Source organism: Terrapene carolina, unplaced genomic scaffold (assembly GCF_002925995.2).
Source record: "Terrapene carolina triunguis isolate 2854851 unplaced genomic scaffold, T_m_triunguis-2.0 Scaffold211, whole genome shotgun sequence".
Taxonomy (NCBI): Eukaryota; Metazoa; Chordata; order Testudines; family Emydidae; genus Terrapene; species Terrapene triunguis.
The window spans coordinates 40,768,324-40,785,681 of record NW_020664562.1 but is presented as its reverse complement, the minus strand read 5'-3'; the positions used below and the strand labels follow the sequence as shown (position 1 = coordinate 40,785,681).

The 17,358-nt window shown below is 41.1% G+C and overlaps 1 protein-coding gene across 1 annotated transcript; it reads right to left on the bottom strand.

Annotated features, from left to right (window-relative positions):
- Positions 1-564: 564 nt before the first annotated feature.
- LOC113407408 (cytochrome P450 2J2-like) lies at positions 565-14,977 on the bottom strand. The gene is made up of 9 exons (XM_026655898.1): positions 14,771-14,977; positions 13,024-13,186; positions 10,138-10,278; positions 8,670-8,830; positions 5,772-5,948; positions 4,502-4,643; positions 3,296-3,483; positions 1,643-1,781; positions 565-743 (listed from the first exon to the last, which is right to left on the bottom strand). The coding sequence occupies exons 1-9, from the start codon at positions 14,975-14,977 to the stop codon at positions 565-567; spliced, it is 1,497 nt and encodes a 498-aa protein (XP_026511683.1).
- Positions 14,978-17,358: the final 2,381 nt, after the last annotated feature.

The window sequence follows — 17,358 nt, the reverse complement described above, 5'->3', positions numbered from 1 at the left end:
CAGGGTTGGGAATGTAATACAGGAACCCTGACTAGAGTCTGCCAAAGGTTTGACTAGATCCCTGACCCAACCTGAAATCTAGGAGATCTGGGTTCTAGTGCTACTTGTGAACTCCATCCACCTCCACAATTGTTTAAGAATCATATTTCCCACCACTGGCAAGTCCAACTGCTGCTTTCATGTCCCAGGCTCCCAACTGTGTCCGAATGCTTTCACTGCCATAATGGTATCAAGTGGTGGTTCCCACTGTCTTGTCACTTTGAGACAAGGGGCATCAAGTAAGAGCCATTCCTTGGCAGACCTCAGGGAGAATCAGGCTACTCCCACCAAAGGGCAGTGTACACTAGGTAACATACCCATTACTGCTGCCCGGAGCAACCTCAGGGGCACAGATGTCCCACAACCCATAATCTGGTTGCTAGGAATCTCCTGGCACAAAATAATTGGGGGGGAAATGAAAATAGAGAAAACTAAAGTAATGGGGCGGACGGGGAGGGAGGGGAACTTTTCTCATGAAAAGCAGGTGTTTAATGAGAAACAAAACCACCAAAATCTTCCTGATCTTCAGCAGCGAGAAACAGCACAAATCTGGAACGGCTTCGGACAGCGTGTGAGGCTTATTGTGAATTCAAAGTTTAACTCCACGTTCTCCGGAGCTCGGAATGTGAATTTCTGAATAAGGGTGGTGAAGAAGATGAACAGCTCTGTTCTAGCCAGGTGCTCGCCAGGGCATACCCGCTTTCCTGGAAGGGGAAGAAAGAGCAGCTGATGGATCACTGCTACAATTACAGGGTTAAGTGATAGCAAACACAGAGTGCTGTTCATTAAAAATTCACTCATATGGTAAGTTCCCTGAAAAACTTGCCCATTGCCTTACTTTAATCAGTACTATTACTATGGTGTTTGCCATGTTCTTTCTAAGATGAAAAAATGCTATGTAAGATTTGGGGACTATTATTATTATAAAATGTACTGATAGTCTCAGAGGAGCTCTAGACATCTCTAATTATACCCACATTAACACTGTGGGTCTTTGAACCCCTCTAGTGGCTGGACTATGAGTCTGCTACTACCTCTGAGCTAATACTGTACAGACAAATCCCCACTATGAGAAGCTGAATAGGACTTTATGATCATCCTTTGTACTTAGCTAGAATTATGATGGCTCCTAGATATCCTCTTCCCTATATTTCCTCCTCTCATATGTCCATTGAACATTCTCCTGCATGAGACATCTCTTCGTAGACAGTGGGGAGGGAATGTTCTCCAACAAGATTGTGGGAACTGTCCTCAGAGCTTTACCACTTAATAAAAATGTTGGAGATTGTTCCTAGAGGCAAACTCTGAAAACCAGTTAACAGCTGACTTCCACTATTAATGAATACAGTAAAAAAGCCTGCATTGGTAGATGGAGTGAGGAGGGAATTTTCCTGTGTGGTACGGTGTTGCCCGGTTAGTACTGCCCATTACCAGGATTTTAAGTTTTCCTCTGAAGCATCAGGTAATGGCTAGTGTCAGAGACAGAACGCTGGACAAGATGGACTATTGGTCTGTCCTGGGATGGCACTTCCTAGCTTCATCTATTTTTAAAATATGACATTGGCCTTTTCATGCAAAAACATTCCCTCACACATGATCTCACCTGCAGAAAAAGGCAGAAAGGCTTCCCGCTTCCTAAACTGGCCATTTTCCAGGAAATGCTCAGGATTAAATGTATCAGGAGTTTCCCACACATTCTTGTCGAACATTATTGATGTCAAACTGGGGATCAAAGTGGTACCCTGCAAAAGGAGAGGAGGAGAATGGGAACTAAAAACAAGTGGGTGAGCATGCTCAAAGGTTACATATTGAGCCATTTTGTTTTTTAAACTATTTTATTACTTCTCTTAGACCTGATCTACACACACAGTGGAATTGGTTTAATTAAAGGTGTGTTTCTTTAACAATTTAAGGCTTGTCTATACAAGGACATCCAAGAAAATTAATCCGAATTAACTAAAGGTGTGAATTTGAAGTGGACTAGTTAAATTACTTAAACCCCTGAGCGAATGCACTAATTCAGAATTAAAGCGGATTTAATTCAGTTTAATAACAGTGTCCACACAGGGATTTAGGGATTTAGTGCTAATCCACTTCAAATTCACACATTTAGTTAATGCAGATTAATTTTCCTGTACAGCCTTGTATAGACAAGGCCTTCATTAAACCAATGCAACACCCTGCACAGACACTTTTTGTTCGTTTGCAGTCTGGTTTTTATTGGTTTGGCTTGTGTCAGTAAATTACAATTATGTTAGTACAGCTAAACCAACGGAATCCAGTTTAAAACCAATAAAAGTGTGTCCACACAGGAGTTTGTATCAGTTTAACTTTTCAAACTGATTTTAGTTAAACTAGTGCAATTTCTGTGTGTACACAAGGTTTTAAACTAAAACTTGCTTCACCTGTGCTTTTTCTTTCTTTTTTTTTCAGCTAGCTAAAATTGCTACCATATAACAAGAAACTTCCCACCCTCCACCAGAGAGGGGCAAACACTGCAGTCAAGTTATAGGATTGATTGTACAAACATTAAGAAGTCAGCTCTCTCCATGAGGCAACTGATCATGTTAGATGTAAGAAATAACAGGCTGTTTGATATTTACTGTTATAATGAGAGCTTGGTGCTTGTGTGTGTGCTGCTAAAAACTAGCTTTTAATTAGTGCTATTTATTCATCATAGCGGAGTTTCCTAAGACACTTAAGCCTAACATATCAAAACTCTATGTCCTCTTCCTATTGGCTCCCATGGTCTCTGGGTCTCAGTTTCATATAATTCATGAAATTACCCTATATTGTATTTTTCTTAACACCAAAACTGAAGTCTGTGCAGTGCACAGAAAAATCAAGGAATTAAATGAATATTTTATTTTTTTGTAAAATGAGAATGAAGCCCTTTTTAGATAGTTCCTTTCTCCAGAAAATTTACCTTTATAGAGAACTTCTGTAGAACTTAATAGAAAATTATAATTTTTCTATGGAATTTTAGATCCATCATATATAATGTAATGAAGAATTATATTACTGCTATAGAATTCTATAGGATGGATTTTAAAAGTCATGAAAATGATACCAATCTCTATTAAATTCTTTTAGTTTTTAGAGAAATTTCTAAAGTACTCTGTCAAATTGCTATTGGATCCTAATGATTTCACCCCCTTTTAAATTATATGAGATTTTGCCATAAAAGAATTAAAAGTTAGATCTAACATCAAACCAACAGAAGAAGAAAGGGAGGCTTAGTTTCCTTTCAGGTTACTTTTGGCAAATGGAATCCTGCCAGTGTAGTGTCACTGGTTGCCATTCTGGGCACATTTATAGGTACTACGTTGCCCATCCTTTGCACTTCATTGAGGACTGCGTTGGTATACGGCATATTCTCTTTGTCATCCATCATTGGTTGCCGGGACTGGCCAATCACTGTGTCAATTTCTGTTTGCACTTTCTCTGAAAAGAAGCCAATAGCCACGTTAACAGTTATGACGAGGAGGAGCAGTTGTCTATTTAGAGAGCCTTCAATGGTTCAGATTTTCAGCTGCATTTTTATTTTTAAAGTGCTTTGAGTGACAGGTGCCTCCTTTCAAATCCTGGATGTAAATGCTGTGCGTAGTCACAGAAAGGTACAGCATCGGCAATAGCAGTGCAAGGCTCCCTCGCATTGCCTTGCCAACCTGCCTTGACCATGCCTGCAAGGAATTAGCTCTAGACCTCACGTGGTGGAAGGTAAGTCAGGACCTGGCTCAAAGCCCATTGAAGTCAATGGGAGTCTTTCCACTGACTTCAATGGATTTGGGGTCAGGCCTTCATTTTTCACGACCACTCTGTCATTGGGATGTCTGCGGAGGCTGTGAGAAAAAGTGCCAATTAATAATAAATCATCATACATTTATGGAACTTTCTATCTCGAGATTTCAGTATGCCTTTCAATATTAATTAATTAATTAAGCATCACATTACCCCAGTGAGGTAGCTAAGAATCATTATTCCCATTTTACAGATAGGGAAACTAATGCAGAGAGGTGAAGTAACTTGTCCAAGGTCACACATGAAGTCAATGCAAAGCCAAGAAGAAGTCAGTTCCCAAGACTTCCAGTTCTGTGCATTTACCACTAGACAGTCCTTTCCCTCTCGTAGTTGTGGTGGTTGTTCTGCAGAGACTTATGCACTTGGAACTGCAAAGACACCACTAGCTTGAGGATTTCCAGTGCTGAAGCTCAAATCTAGCCAGTACAATAAGCCTTCATTTGTTGTTCTCAGTGCTGTTCCCAGGGAAGTGAGAAAGCCAATCTTTCAGCTACTGGGGCTCACTAAGGAATTTAAGGGCAGAACATAAGGCCTGATTCAAAGCTCACAGAAGTCAGTGGGAAGAATTCCATTGGCTTCAGCTGGCTTTGGATCAGACCTCTCGGGAATAAACTGAAAGGAAGGAAGGACAATTTCAATTTTAAACCATTACAAAATCTACCTTGAATTTTGGGATACACTGCCATGTAGAGCAGAGCCCAGCGTATGGTTGTGGCAGATGTTTCAGTCCCAGTTAAAAACAGATCCAGCGTGGAACACAGTAGATTTTCCTCATTGAAATAAGAGATGGAATCATCCTTAGACTTTAAAAAATGTAAGTGGAAATATATATATATTAGTTATATGTGGTAAAAACCCATCTTTATCGCATGGACGGGCAAATTATCCCCCCCAAAAGAAAACCTAAGGCCTCACCAAATTGATGTCATTGTTAAATTAAGAGAAGATGTGTGTCTAAATCTGCTACACTGCCTCGGAAATCTCAGTCTTGGCTTTTTCATATATCTAGGGTGAGAACTGCACCCCACTGCCAGCCCCTTTACTTTGAGTAAGAAGGTCAAAGCAGGGGGCCCCAAAAGCCCTGGTGACACCTGGAGGAGGATCCCCCCAATAGAGGCAATGGGACAGATGGCTGTCAGGCTGTCTTTCCAGGACCGCTTTCCTAATCCCAGGGCAGGAAATGTGTCAGGAGCATAGCCACAGCATGATGTACTGCAAAGAGTCTGTTCAGTGCCGCGGCCCATAGAGCCACCCAGGAAGGCTGCTGTAACTTAGGCCCCCGGGGCTGTCTAAGTTACTCCGGGGGCCTTTCTGGCACCTAGAGGAGGAGGGTGCAAAGATGACTTAAATGCACCTTAGCATCCCCCACCCACCCGCCATTCCTTCTGCGTTGCAATCTTGTAAATCATAGTCATGTTAGAAAACCATATTCAGTTGAACAGTCCTATTGATGTCTTTAATATTACTCAAGTCCATCAGAGTTTCAGGACTGGGCCTCTGATTTACATTAATGAGTTTGTGATACATTCTTAAATCCCCTAGACCATTTTGAAAATCCCATATGCAGCATGGCAGGGCAGTGACTTTTGGCAAATCAAGGACTGCATTTTTTAATGTTAAATTTCCTTGAGAAATCTCATAGATGTTAGATTAAGTGACCTTCCAAGTGCTTTAAAACAGCATGCTGTACATAAGCTGAGCTTTCGCTCCATTTTAAGTACTTTTAAATGAAAAATAACTATCCATTCAAACAGCTTCTGTTCGAAAGTTTTGCCCTAAAAGTGAGCACCAGGCAATTTAGAATGGCAAAACCTGAATGACATACACACCTCCAGATAGTTTGTCTGAGCAGCTAGTGTCTAAATTCTGAGTGTTGTCTATTGATTTCATTCTGTTGCACAGTAAATTGTTGGTCCTCGTTGTCCTCTTACCTTTTCTATTTCCTTCAGATAACAGTCAATGAAGTCTCGGGTTTCAGATGAATTCCAGTCCTCCTTGTGCTTTGCTATCACTCCATTCACAAAATATTTAAGTTTCTTCCAATGTTTGAAAATTTTATTATGGGGCCCTGGGACCCACCTCATTAGCCAGGGGAAAGCATTATACAGCTGTTAAGATGTAAGATGAACAGGACAAATTAATACCTCTTAGATCAAGAAAAAATCTATTACAGTTTAACACATCTAGGGTTAGCCTGATTCTCCAAACATTTACACCAGTACAAATCAGGAGTTATTCCACTGAAGTCAATGGAGTTACACTGGTGTGAAATTGGTGTGATTCAGGCCCACTGTTTTCTGATAATAAAAGTTTATTTTTTTAGAACTCATGCTGGCCAATAAAGTCCCTTAATCTGAAACAAAAGCTTAAAACAACAACAACCAGAGTCTCATGTTGTAGACCCAGAATAATAAATCAATTGACCGTGGAGTTCTACAGATGTAACTGAGATCAGAGTCTGACCCACATTATGCAGAACTGTATAATCTATTCACGGTTAAACTCCAAATCAGTCAGTATTGGCCTGATCTGGTTATAGATCTGGAAACTCAGGCCAGCCCATTAACAAGTAATAATAATTAATATCTAGTTCTTGTAGAGTGCTTTTCATCAATAGATCTCAACCACAGTCTTAAATGTATTTATTGTCACAACACCTCTGTGAGGTAGGTAAGTGCTGTGATCATCCCCAGTATGATTCACAAATAAAGCTGGTTAAAAACTGTGGGGGAGGGGAAATCAGCAGAAAATTTTAAGGATAATTTTGTCCATTTTCCATAGAAACTGTAGAAGTTTATGAAATTTCCCAGATACATCTATTGATAAACCTTTTAAATGAACCTGACTTGATACAGGATTTGTATCATGACCACACATTTGTGTTTTCATGTGGCTTTTTTTCTGGATGTGAAAAAAACATCATACTTGGTGGTTTCTTTCTCTGTCTTTCTAGCACCCACACCATATTATCAAAGTGTGGGATTTTATGTGAAAACTAGGGCTGTGAAGCGATATAAAAAATTAATCGTGATTAATTGCATTGTTAAACAATATTTATTTAAATATTTTTGGATGTTTTCTACATTTTCAAATATATTGATTTCAAATACAACACAAAACACAAAGTGTACAGTGCTCACTTTATATTTATTTTTGATTACAAATATTTGTGCTGTAAAAAACAAAAGAAATAGTATTTTTCAATTCACCTATATAGGTAATGTAATGCAATCTCTTTATCATAAAAGTTGAATTTACAAATGTAGAATTATGTACAAAAAATACCTGCATTCAAAAATAAAACAGTGTAAAACTTTTGAGCCTACAAGTCCACTCAGTCCTATTTCTTGCTGTCCGTCACTCAAACAAAAAGTTTGTTTACATTTGCAGGAGATCATGCTGCCTGCTTCTTGTTTACAGTGTCACCTGAAAGTGAGAACAGGTGTTCACATGGCACTGTTGTAGCCGGCATCGCGAGATATTTACGTGCCAGATCCGTTAAAGATTCATATGTCCCTTCATGCCTCAACCACCATTCCAGAGGATATGCATCCATTCTAATGACAGGTTCTGCTCAGTAACGATCCAAAGCACTGCAGACCGACGCATGATCATTTTCATCATCTGAGTCAGATGCCACCAGCAGAAGGTTGATTTTCTTTTTTGGTGGTTCGGGTTCTGTAGTTTCCACATTGGAGTGTAGCTCTTTTAAGACTTCTGAAAGCATGCTCCACACCTCATTCCTCTCAGATTTTGGAAGGCAATTCAGATTCTCAAATCTTGGGTCGAGTGCTGTAGCGATCTTTAGAAATCTCACATTGGTACCTTCTTTGCGTTTTGTCAAATCTGCAGTGAAAGTGTTCTTAAAATAAACAACATGTGCTGGGTCATCATCCAAGACTCCTATAATATGAAATACATGGCAGAATGCGGGTAAAACAGAGCAGGAGTCATACTGTTCTCCCCCAAGGAGTTCAGTCACAAATTTAATTAACCCATTTTTTTTTTAATGAGCATCATCAGCATGGAAGCATGTCCTCTGGAATGGTGGGTGAAGCATGAAGGGGCATACAAACGTTTAGCATATCTGGCCCATAAATACCTTGCAATGCTGGCTACAAAAGTGCCATGCGAACACCTGTTATCACTTTCAGTTGACATTGTAAATAAAAAGCTGGCAGCAGGATCTCCCGTAAATGTAAACAAACTTGTTTGTCTTAGTAATTGGCTGAACAAGAAGTAGGACTGAGTGGACTTGTAGGTGCTAAAGTTTTACATTGTTTTGTTTTGGAGTGCAGTTATGTAATAAAAAAATCTATATTTGTAAGTTACACTTTCACGATTAAGAGATTGCATTATGGCATTGTATGAGGTGAACTGAAAAATACTATTTCTTTTATCATTTTTGCAGTACAAATATTTGTAATAAAAATAATAACATAAAGTGAGCACTGCACATTTTGTATTCGGTGTTGTAATTGAAATCAATATATTTGAAAATGTAGAAAAACATCTACAAATATTTAGTACATTTCAATTGGTATTCCATTGTTTAACAGTGCAATTAAAACTGCGATTAATCACGATTAATTTTCTTAATCACAATTAATTTTTCTGAGTTAATCATGTGAGTTAACCGATTAATCGACAGCCCTAAGAAAAACCAGAATTAAGGAAGCGATACTCACGTGAAGGAATACATGGTCATTTCCCATATATCATTATACTTTTTTACATAGGAAAAGTTAGATTCACCTCTCTTGATTCTGTTCTCACTCTAACTACTTTACTTTTCAGGTGTCAGAAGTCAAAAAACAAACCAGCTTTACCTGGCCCCAAAAATTTCCTATGAGGAGTAATGTCTCAGCAAGCAAATGCAGTAATTCTTGGAATTGACTGTCATGGTATTCAAAGCGCTCCCCAAAAGTGATGGAACAGATAATATTTGAAACAGCACTATTAATTTTATAATGAGGGTCAAATGGTTGCCCTGGAGGAGAAAATATAGGGACAGTGTCAGTTTATAAACATTCCAGACTAGTGTAATAATACCACCCTAGATTCTTAAAACTGAAATATTATTTTAAATCCAATTTACTTTTAACTACCTATACTGTTTTGGTTTTGTGCTAAATTCAGTGTGGCAAATGAATAGGGACTCCCAGACTATAAGTCAGGAAACCTGGGTCCTATTTCTAGCTCTACACTGGCTTGTTAGCACCTAGGGCAATCCACTGAACCTCTGTGGACTTCAGATTACCATCTGTTAAATGGGGTTAATATTTGCTTACTCATCCACTTAAAGCATATTAACATCTACATATGGAAAAGCTCTACATAAGGTCTAAGTATTCTTATTTTCTAACAGTTCTTTAGTCAGTTTCAAGTCAATTTCACTTTTAACTTTTGTGCACTAGCACAAAGCTAACACGTTTGGGTTTTAAATATTGCATGGGAAACCCAACTAAAGTATCCAGGAAAACATTTATAATATTAATATAGTCTTAGGTTTTGTACATTTTAATAAAATTTTCTTATTGGTCCTAAACAACCAGACTGCATCCCTTTAAAGATTAGCTCTCCTCTACACATTGCATACTAACTGTAGTCCACAAACACCACGGCAATGGATTTCTTGGCATGCCTATATACCGGTAATCATAAAAGACAAATAGAAAGTTATGGGAGGATAACAAGTCTGGATGGCTGCTTAAAAATCCATTATTTGATAATATAATACATATAAATCATGTGCTTTTTTAAAATAAGGATTACATCATGCATTGCATGCTCTGTTCTGTTATTTATCCAAATACTATTGAAATCTCTTATGTTTGTTTTCCCAGTACATATAAAACATATTCTCTAGCACAAAAAAGCCTTGATTCTTGATTGGAGCTCCTAGACCCTATCATAATAAAAATAATAAAAAGAAAATAATAGATAAACCTCTAGTATGGGCAGATTATTGCATAATTGTCCATTATGGACCTCTTTGCACTTCCTTCTGAAGCATCTTGTGCTGGCCATTTTCGGAGATAGGCTATCAGAGTAGATAGAGCCCTGGTCTTGATCTCATATGGCAATTTCTATTTTCCTATGTTTATTCCTTTCACTGGTGCCATCATGGTGCATATATTTACGAGTCACAATCATTCCAGTTGTTTCTGGCCTAGGCTCACCAAAGACCATGGGTAGGGTTGGCGCTGATCAAGGGGGCTGATCAAGATGTCTGTGTGATTGTCCTGAGAAAAGCATAGCTAAAATCTTAGGACAAAATGTAAGTTAATTTCTTACCCTTCTCTTCCTCTATTGCTTCAGTAAGATATCTGCTCTCTTCCTGTATTCGTTCTTCAAAGCTTACGCCAATGCTTTTCAGGGCTGATAAAACAAATTTTCTTTGTTGCCTCCAGATATGTCCATTTGATGATATCAGCCCTGCAGTGAAAAAAACATGATATGTTTTGCCGTATGCAGGAAACAGTTTAAAAATGATCATTAGAATATTAAAACACCTTAAATTTAAATTACATTTTTGCATGGGAATTAAAACCCAAAAGAAATCAGCTTACCCTCAGGAGCTAGTTTTATAGATTTGCTTTAATCTGCCTTTTCCCCCTTTTCTCTTGTGCTTTGTGTGAATAAAAGGGGTAAGCACAAATAGTTTACTGTTAGTACTATTACAGTGTTGGGAGACCTGCATGTGGGATGTGATTTTCTTTGTAAGCTTCAGCTGTGGTGCTGCGTGCAGCTGGAGGAAAGAAAAGTAATGGGGGAATAAAAAAAAAAGAGTCACAGAGGCTGGTCTACACAGAAAACTTACATCAGTGGAGCTAAAAACATCTCTCCGGGATGTGAAAAATCCACACTCCTAAGAGATAACCTCTAGATCATCTAGCCTGACCTCCTGTATATCGCAGTCCACCAAGACCACCCAACAACTGAAAGAGACCAAAGTATTGCAGTCCACAGGAGACTAGACTGTTCTGTGCTATTGGAGGGACAGAGGGGGACCAGTCCTTGCAATGGCGGGGAAATGATTCAGTGAGATATACCCACAAAACCTTGGCAAGTGACCTACACCCACATGCCTTAGAAGGAGGCAAAAAAAAAAAAAAAAAAACCCCAACCCATGGTGACTGCCAATCTGACCTGGGGGAAAATTCTTTCCAGATCCCAGATAGGCAATCAGTTAGATTCTGAGCATGTGAGCAAGAACCAGCCAGCCAAGCACCTGAGAGAAAGAATGCTCGGTGCCGCCTCAGAGCTCTGGCCACCCCTCCCAATGTCCCATCTCCTGTGAAACTCTTGAAATGTGTCTGGCCCCTTGCATTTATCTAGCTCCTTTCATCTAAATGGATCCCCAGGTATAAACAGATTCTAGGATATTTGGGCCGGATGCTGAGGTGATTACTAAGGGCCTGATTGCACCAGCCTCACTCACACTGAGTAGTAGCTGTTTGTGTGAGCAGTCCCATTGACCTCAGTGGACTCCTCCTGTAAGTACTACTCAGTCTGAGTATAGGCAGCAGAATCAGACACTCCGTTTGTATTGACAGACTCCCATTATCTTCAGTGGCAGCTGTGTGTGTGGCCCTCACAGGATGATCAAGAGCGTTCACATTACAATGCTGTTTATTATTGAGCAGTGAAAGAGAGAAAGACATGGATGGGAAAGCTTAAGGACAACTGCACTCAGAAGTGCTCAAAATGTAACCACCATCTCTGTTTACTCCAAATATCTTACTCTTCTTTTCTTCTCTTATTCTATTTTTTCCTTCTATTTCTTCCCAGTAGTAGGCAGCCCCAAGTAGAAGACAAACTTTCCCATGTCAGTGGGAGTTTACCTCACTCAGGACTAAGTTTGATTTTGGCCCTATGTACACAGGGTCACTTTGCCAAACACCAAAGTGGAGCCATGTGAAATACAACAGATGTTTTGCAATTCACATCAACCCAACAGAATGATTTGCAGAATGAGTGGGAGTGTTAGATAATTGTACCCACCTGAAATTACATGGGGGAAAATACGTAGGCATTTAGGTGTACAGTTTCTGAGCCTTTATAGTTAGCAGGGAGTTTTCATAGTGCAGCAACAGGCACAGGCTTTAGTGATTGTACAGTATCCTTCTCCTACACGACTGTTACTATTATTGATAGGACAATAGACTACGTTTCTAGCTCTTTTTACTGTGCTCATTGCTGAGGTATCAGTCTCTGACAGATTTTAAGGTCGACTAGGTAGACGAGATAATATCTTTTAGTGGAGCAACTTCTGTTGCTGAGAGATGCACGCTTTCGAGCTTACGCATAGCTCTTCTTCAGGGAGCTTGTCTTCTACAGAGCTCTATGTGGCTTGAAAGCTTGTCTCGCTCAGCAGCAGAAGTTGCTCCAATAAAAGATATTACCTCACCCTCCTTGTCTCTCTAATATCCTGGGACCAACACGGCTACAACAACATTGCAAACAACAGTTTTTAAGGTCAACGTTTTCCAACCTCGTTGCCTGAGGTTAGGGTCCCAAAGCTATGTAGGCACCTCAACCAAAGTGGCCAAAGGTCCAAAGCACTGGACGCTGCAAGTGGTGCAGCACCTTTGGAAATCAGACCACTTCTGCTTAGGTGCCTACATGGATTTAGCCTCAGGCAACCAAGATTTGAAAATTTTGGCCTAAAAGATAGCTCTGTCTCTAGCCCATTGCTAGGTCATGTTTTCCAGGTCATTCGGATTTAGAGAATTGATTCAGGTTCAGAAATACCAAACCTGCAGTAAATATGTAGCTAGCCTACGGCCAGATCTTTAAAGGTATTTTCAATACCTTAAAAAAAACCTGGGCCCTATTCAGCCAAAGTGCTTTATATGTTATGGTGTCCAGCTGACCCAAGTAGGAAGGGGCTGTTTACACTCCATATTATCTCTCATGTTAAATTCAGTGAAACCAGTCAGAACGATCCCATCTCCCAATCTTTCAGAGAGAGAGAGAGAGTAAAATAATATTTCCCCATTGAGATTTAGAAACATTGGAACAATTCCAGCTCTCCTGTGCATCTGTGAATCCCAGTTAAAGTTGCTGGGATTGTAGCCAAGGGCAGAATTCAGCCTATTTATGTATTTATTTATTGAATGGTCATGATGCCAATCAGGCAAAGTAGCAAACAATGACAACCACATCACGGGAACTCACCTAGGCCTTTAAAAATTTCACGGAGAAGTGGTATATGTGGTCGATCTGCAAATACTTCAGCTTGATGGACAAGAGCTTCCTTCACTAGTTGGTATCCGTTGACCACCACAAATGTCAGATTTCCAAACTGCACACTGAAAATGTTGCCATAACGGCCAATAAGCTGAAAGACACATTCCTCTGATTTAGTTACCTTCTGTATCAAACTAACCACTGGAAGGATGGAGATGGTACAAAAATACTGGCAAGCTGTAGTGTAGGAGAGATGTCTTCTTAGCAAGCTGACCATAGGCATCGCCTAAAGCTCTGCTCTGTATAACTTCAACATGACTCTTTCACACTGGAACACTAATGCTAGAGGATGATCCAGATGATCCTCCTAGAATGTTAGGTAACATATGGGACCAATGTTGGGCCAAAATTGTCATCAAAAAAAGATAAACTCCATTATAATGGTTCCTCATCATCTCCATTGCCCTTCCCCCCCCCACTTTTACACACGTAGAACTAATCCTAGGCGGTTAGAACTTGAACTTTGCATATTGGCTTATGCAGCATCTGCCAAGGCCTGGATTCTCCATGGCACATTCCCTTACCAATGTGTGCATATAGTGTCTGTATGGACAGGGTTTAAGACACCTGCCACCACCAATCAGAGTCAGATTGTGCTTAATGTTTAGGTCAGCCCTTATCTTCCTCAGCAGGTTAATACCTCCCTCACTGAACATTAGCTTTTGGTCCCACATGTTCTCTTTTCCCAGGAATGGAAGATACCATTGCCATTTAGGATCAGGAATGTTTTCTCCATCAGATTATAACAGTGCTGAGTGGGAAGAAGAGGACAAATCAGAGGCCTAAAAGCATTGATAATGCCCTTAACACTTTGCCTGAAAGGGATGTCTTTGTTATTTGTAGGCTCCTTCTTCGACCCAGCAAAATGAGTACAAGGAATTATAAAGGGCCCTTGTGTTACAAGTGTAATTGTTATTTTGATGACTAAAAGCTACCAGGCATGTCGCACTCCCGATAAGTGTTTCCCAAGTTCCCCCAGGCTTCACTGAAGAGGAATGGGAGCCTGTGAGAACAGCACCCAGGCCTAGGCTGGTTGCAACACAAGAGAAGGCACATTTTAAAGTAATAGCAAAAGAAAACAAGCCAGACCCCGGAGGGATGTTACTTTGCCCAGCCAGTTAGAATGGAGGGTAAGCCCCCTCCTCCACTTTTTGGGGGGAAGTTCCTCAGCTGGTGTCAATAGTCATAGCACCACTGACTTCACTGGCAGTTAGGACTCTTGGATGCTATTCCTGGCTCTGCCACTGCTTCTCTGTGTGACCCTGGTCAAGTCACATGGGCACTTAACTTCTTTGTGCCTTAGTTTTTCCATCTGTAAAATAGATGGAATGGGACAAATCCTGGACACCAGAACAAAGGCAAAGTAAATGGACAAAGGCTCTTCATAAGTCTGCATAGCTGTGGAATCACCTATCGTCCCTTCCCCAGTCTGGCTCAGCCCTTCCGTGATACCACAGAGAGGCAGAGGTGGGATGGGGTCAGCCTGTACACACCCGCTCCACTGGAGTTCTGTTGCATTTAGGTCCCTTCTGCACCCAGGGAGGTCCAGTAACAGTTACCTACATCGCAGGCTGTTGTAAGGCTTACTGTCTGTAAAGCATTTCCAAGGGTCTGCTACAGAACACGCTCCGTACGTGCAAAGCATTAATACGATAAATCTCAGTCAGGCTCTTACCTTCTGCAGAGCGAGGTGGATGGGCTGCTTAAAGTCCACCACAGTGCCAACGAAAGGAAAAAGTAGTGGCCCAGGAGGAAAATTCTTGGGACGTCTCTTTTTCACATGATCAGCAATCAAAAGAAGCACAACCAGAATGACGAAGAGAGTCTGAGCAGTCATCTTTTCCCAAAGGGAAGTTAAAATGCCCCACAAACGCAGCTGCATCTTGACTGTCAAAGGACAGATTTTTTAATCCCAAAAGGGACCTGGGCTCTGACCCTTGTCTAGTCTTGCTGAGATGGGAGGTAGAGGTGAGTAAAGTAAACTGGCTAAGATGCCAATAATGGCCTGGTTGGCAGGACTTGCCAAGGGAGTGCTGCTTTCTCATGAACCTCCTTTGTCAGAATGCTCACAAAATAAGCAGGCAGGGCCGGCTCCAAGCACCAGAAGATAAAGCACGTGCCTGGGGTGGCACATTGGTTTTTTTTTTTTTTTCTTTGGCAGTTCGGGCAGCAGAGTCCGGGTGGCTTTTTTTTTTTTTTTGCTTGGAGCGGCAAAAATGGCTCTGTCACGGCAAATAAAATCCTGATTATTCAGCTAAACATAAGCAGGCTTGCAAGCTTATTTGCAGCTTTACCCTTCTGACAGGTCCCTCCGTTTTTTTTGCTGGAAAACCATTCCCCCTCTCTGCCTTTAATTAACAGTGAGCTCCTTTAGACAGATACCTAATTGGGATTATAAGCATTACAAACATTTTAGGTTACAGTGAAAGCAGCTTACTTCACTAATTACATATGTAGGGAGTTATATAATTTAAAAACTGTAAGGCACCTGAGGTGATGGGCACCATACAAATGCCCAAGGGGCTGATCCTCTTAAATGCTGATCACCATTTATTAGGTGCTGTGCATCTTCAGCTCCCACTGCAGCCTGGGAAGCTCACTGAAGTCAAAAGAAGTTTAGTCTGAGGAAGGCTGGCACAAGTAGGCCCTAAGAGCCCAATCCTGTAAGGTGCTAAGCGCCCTAAACACCCACTGACTTCAGTTGACGTTGAGGTGGCTCAATACCTCTCATGATTGGGGTTTGTGCACCTAAATCTCTTAGGCCTTTTGTGAATCTGTCCCCTAAATAAATGCCCACACTCTCCAGGGTGAGTAGCAGGATGGAGCAGCAGTGAATTAGCTCATCGCTTCCTGGCTAAATTTTAACCAACATTTATATGGAAATTCTTTAAAAAGTTTTTCATTTACCAAAACTCAATTTGCAGTCAAGTAAAAATGTCAATTATGATTTTTAAAATGATTTTGGTAAAAATTTCAGGAGCAAATATAATGCAAAATTTCATGGAAAATGTTGATAATATTGTGAGAGTTTTAATTTATGAAAAAAGGTCCCCTGGTCTAGGAAAAACCTTTTGTGCAAAGTCTTTTCCAGATCTAATTTCTGCTGGGCTGCTATTCATTGCTGTAGCTGGAGGATTGTATATATTAATGGCTATTTTAGAAGTATATGTAGTCTATGTGCTAAACTACAGTAGTAAGTGTAATGAACAGTAATACTTTTTTTGAGCTACAGCCTGATCGGAACCCAATTCTGCTCTATCCCTTGTGAGACCAGTTTTTGAATCCTACAGTGAGGAGCAACGTTGCAAGCGGCACACTACATCACAAGCTGCAGGTTAGCCAGGGCCGGCTCTGGCTTTTTTGCTGCCCCAAGCAAAAAAAAAAAGAAAAAAAAAAATCGGGGCGGCCAGAACGGCAAAGCTCCAGTCGGCGGGGAGGGAAGGATGTGGGCTGCCCTGCCGGGCTTGCTACAGACCTGGCACCGGCTGGGGCAGACGGAGCGCACAGCCCGTTTCCAGCAGGGCGCTCCCCTCCTCTGCACCGCCGACCCCTACAGGGCAGACAGATCGGCGAACAAAACAAAAACAACACAAAAAAAAGCAGCCGTGCCACCCTAGGATTGGGCGGAATGCCGCCCCGTAGAATCTGCCACCCCAAGCACGAGCTTGCTTGGCTGGTGCCTGGAGCCGGCCCTGAGGTTAGCTTCAATGTAAATACCATCCGTCAGCCTGACAGAGCCATGAACACAAACTAAGCCAGGCAACAAGCTAGCTATTAACTTTGCCAACAGATCAGCTCTTTTGCTTGGGCAGACACTTGCACAGCTGAATTTGTGACCAGTGCAAAGACATCAGCATACAGCAAATGTATTTTGCTTATGGGCCAGTTTCTCAAACGTGGGCCACTGGGTTTATACTCAAGGGGACACTACAAAAGCCCACAGTTGCATGCCTTGCTACTGCATTCCACAGTTTGTCCTCTCAGATGGAGCCTTTGATGGGTACAATGGTCTCCTCCCCGCCCCCCCCATGCAGTTTTCTGTGACATTCTGGTTTTACAGTTTGTACCTAAGTATCTACTAGCACTATCCCACACTGTGAGTTCATAGAATATCAGGCTTGGAAGGGACCTCAGGAGGTCATCTAGTCCAACCCCCTGCTCAAACAGGACCAATCCCCAACTAAATCATCCCAGCCAGGGCTTTGTCAAGCCGGGCCTTAAAAACCTCTAAGGAAGAAGATTCCACCACCTCCCTAGGTAACC

What these genes read in the sequence shown, in the direction of transcription:
- LOC113407408 (XM_026655898.1), bottom strand. Translation starts at nt 14,977, where the DNA reads ATGCAGCTGCGTTTGTGGGGCATTTTAACTTCCCTTTGGGAAAAGATG. An exon ending in TAGGAAATTTTTGGGGCCAG is followed by an intron (nt 5,949 to 8,669) that starts GTAAAGCTGGTT and finishes ACATCTTAACAG; the next exon opens with CTGTATAATGCTTTCCCCTG. An exon ending in AGTGTATCCCAAAATTCAAG is followed by an intron (nt 3,484 to 4,501) that starts GTAGATTTTGTA and finishes GCTTCTTTTCAG; the next exon opens with AGAAAGTGCAAACAGAAATT.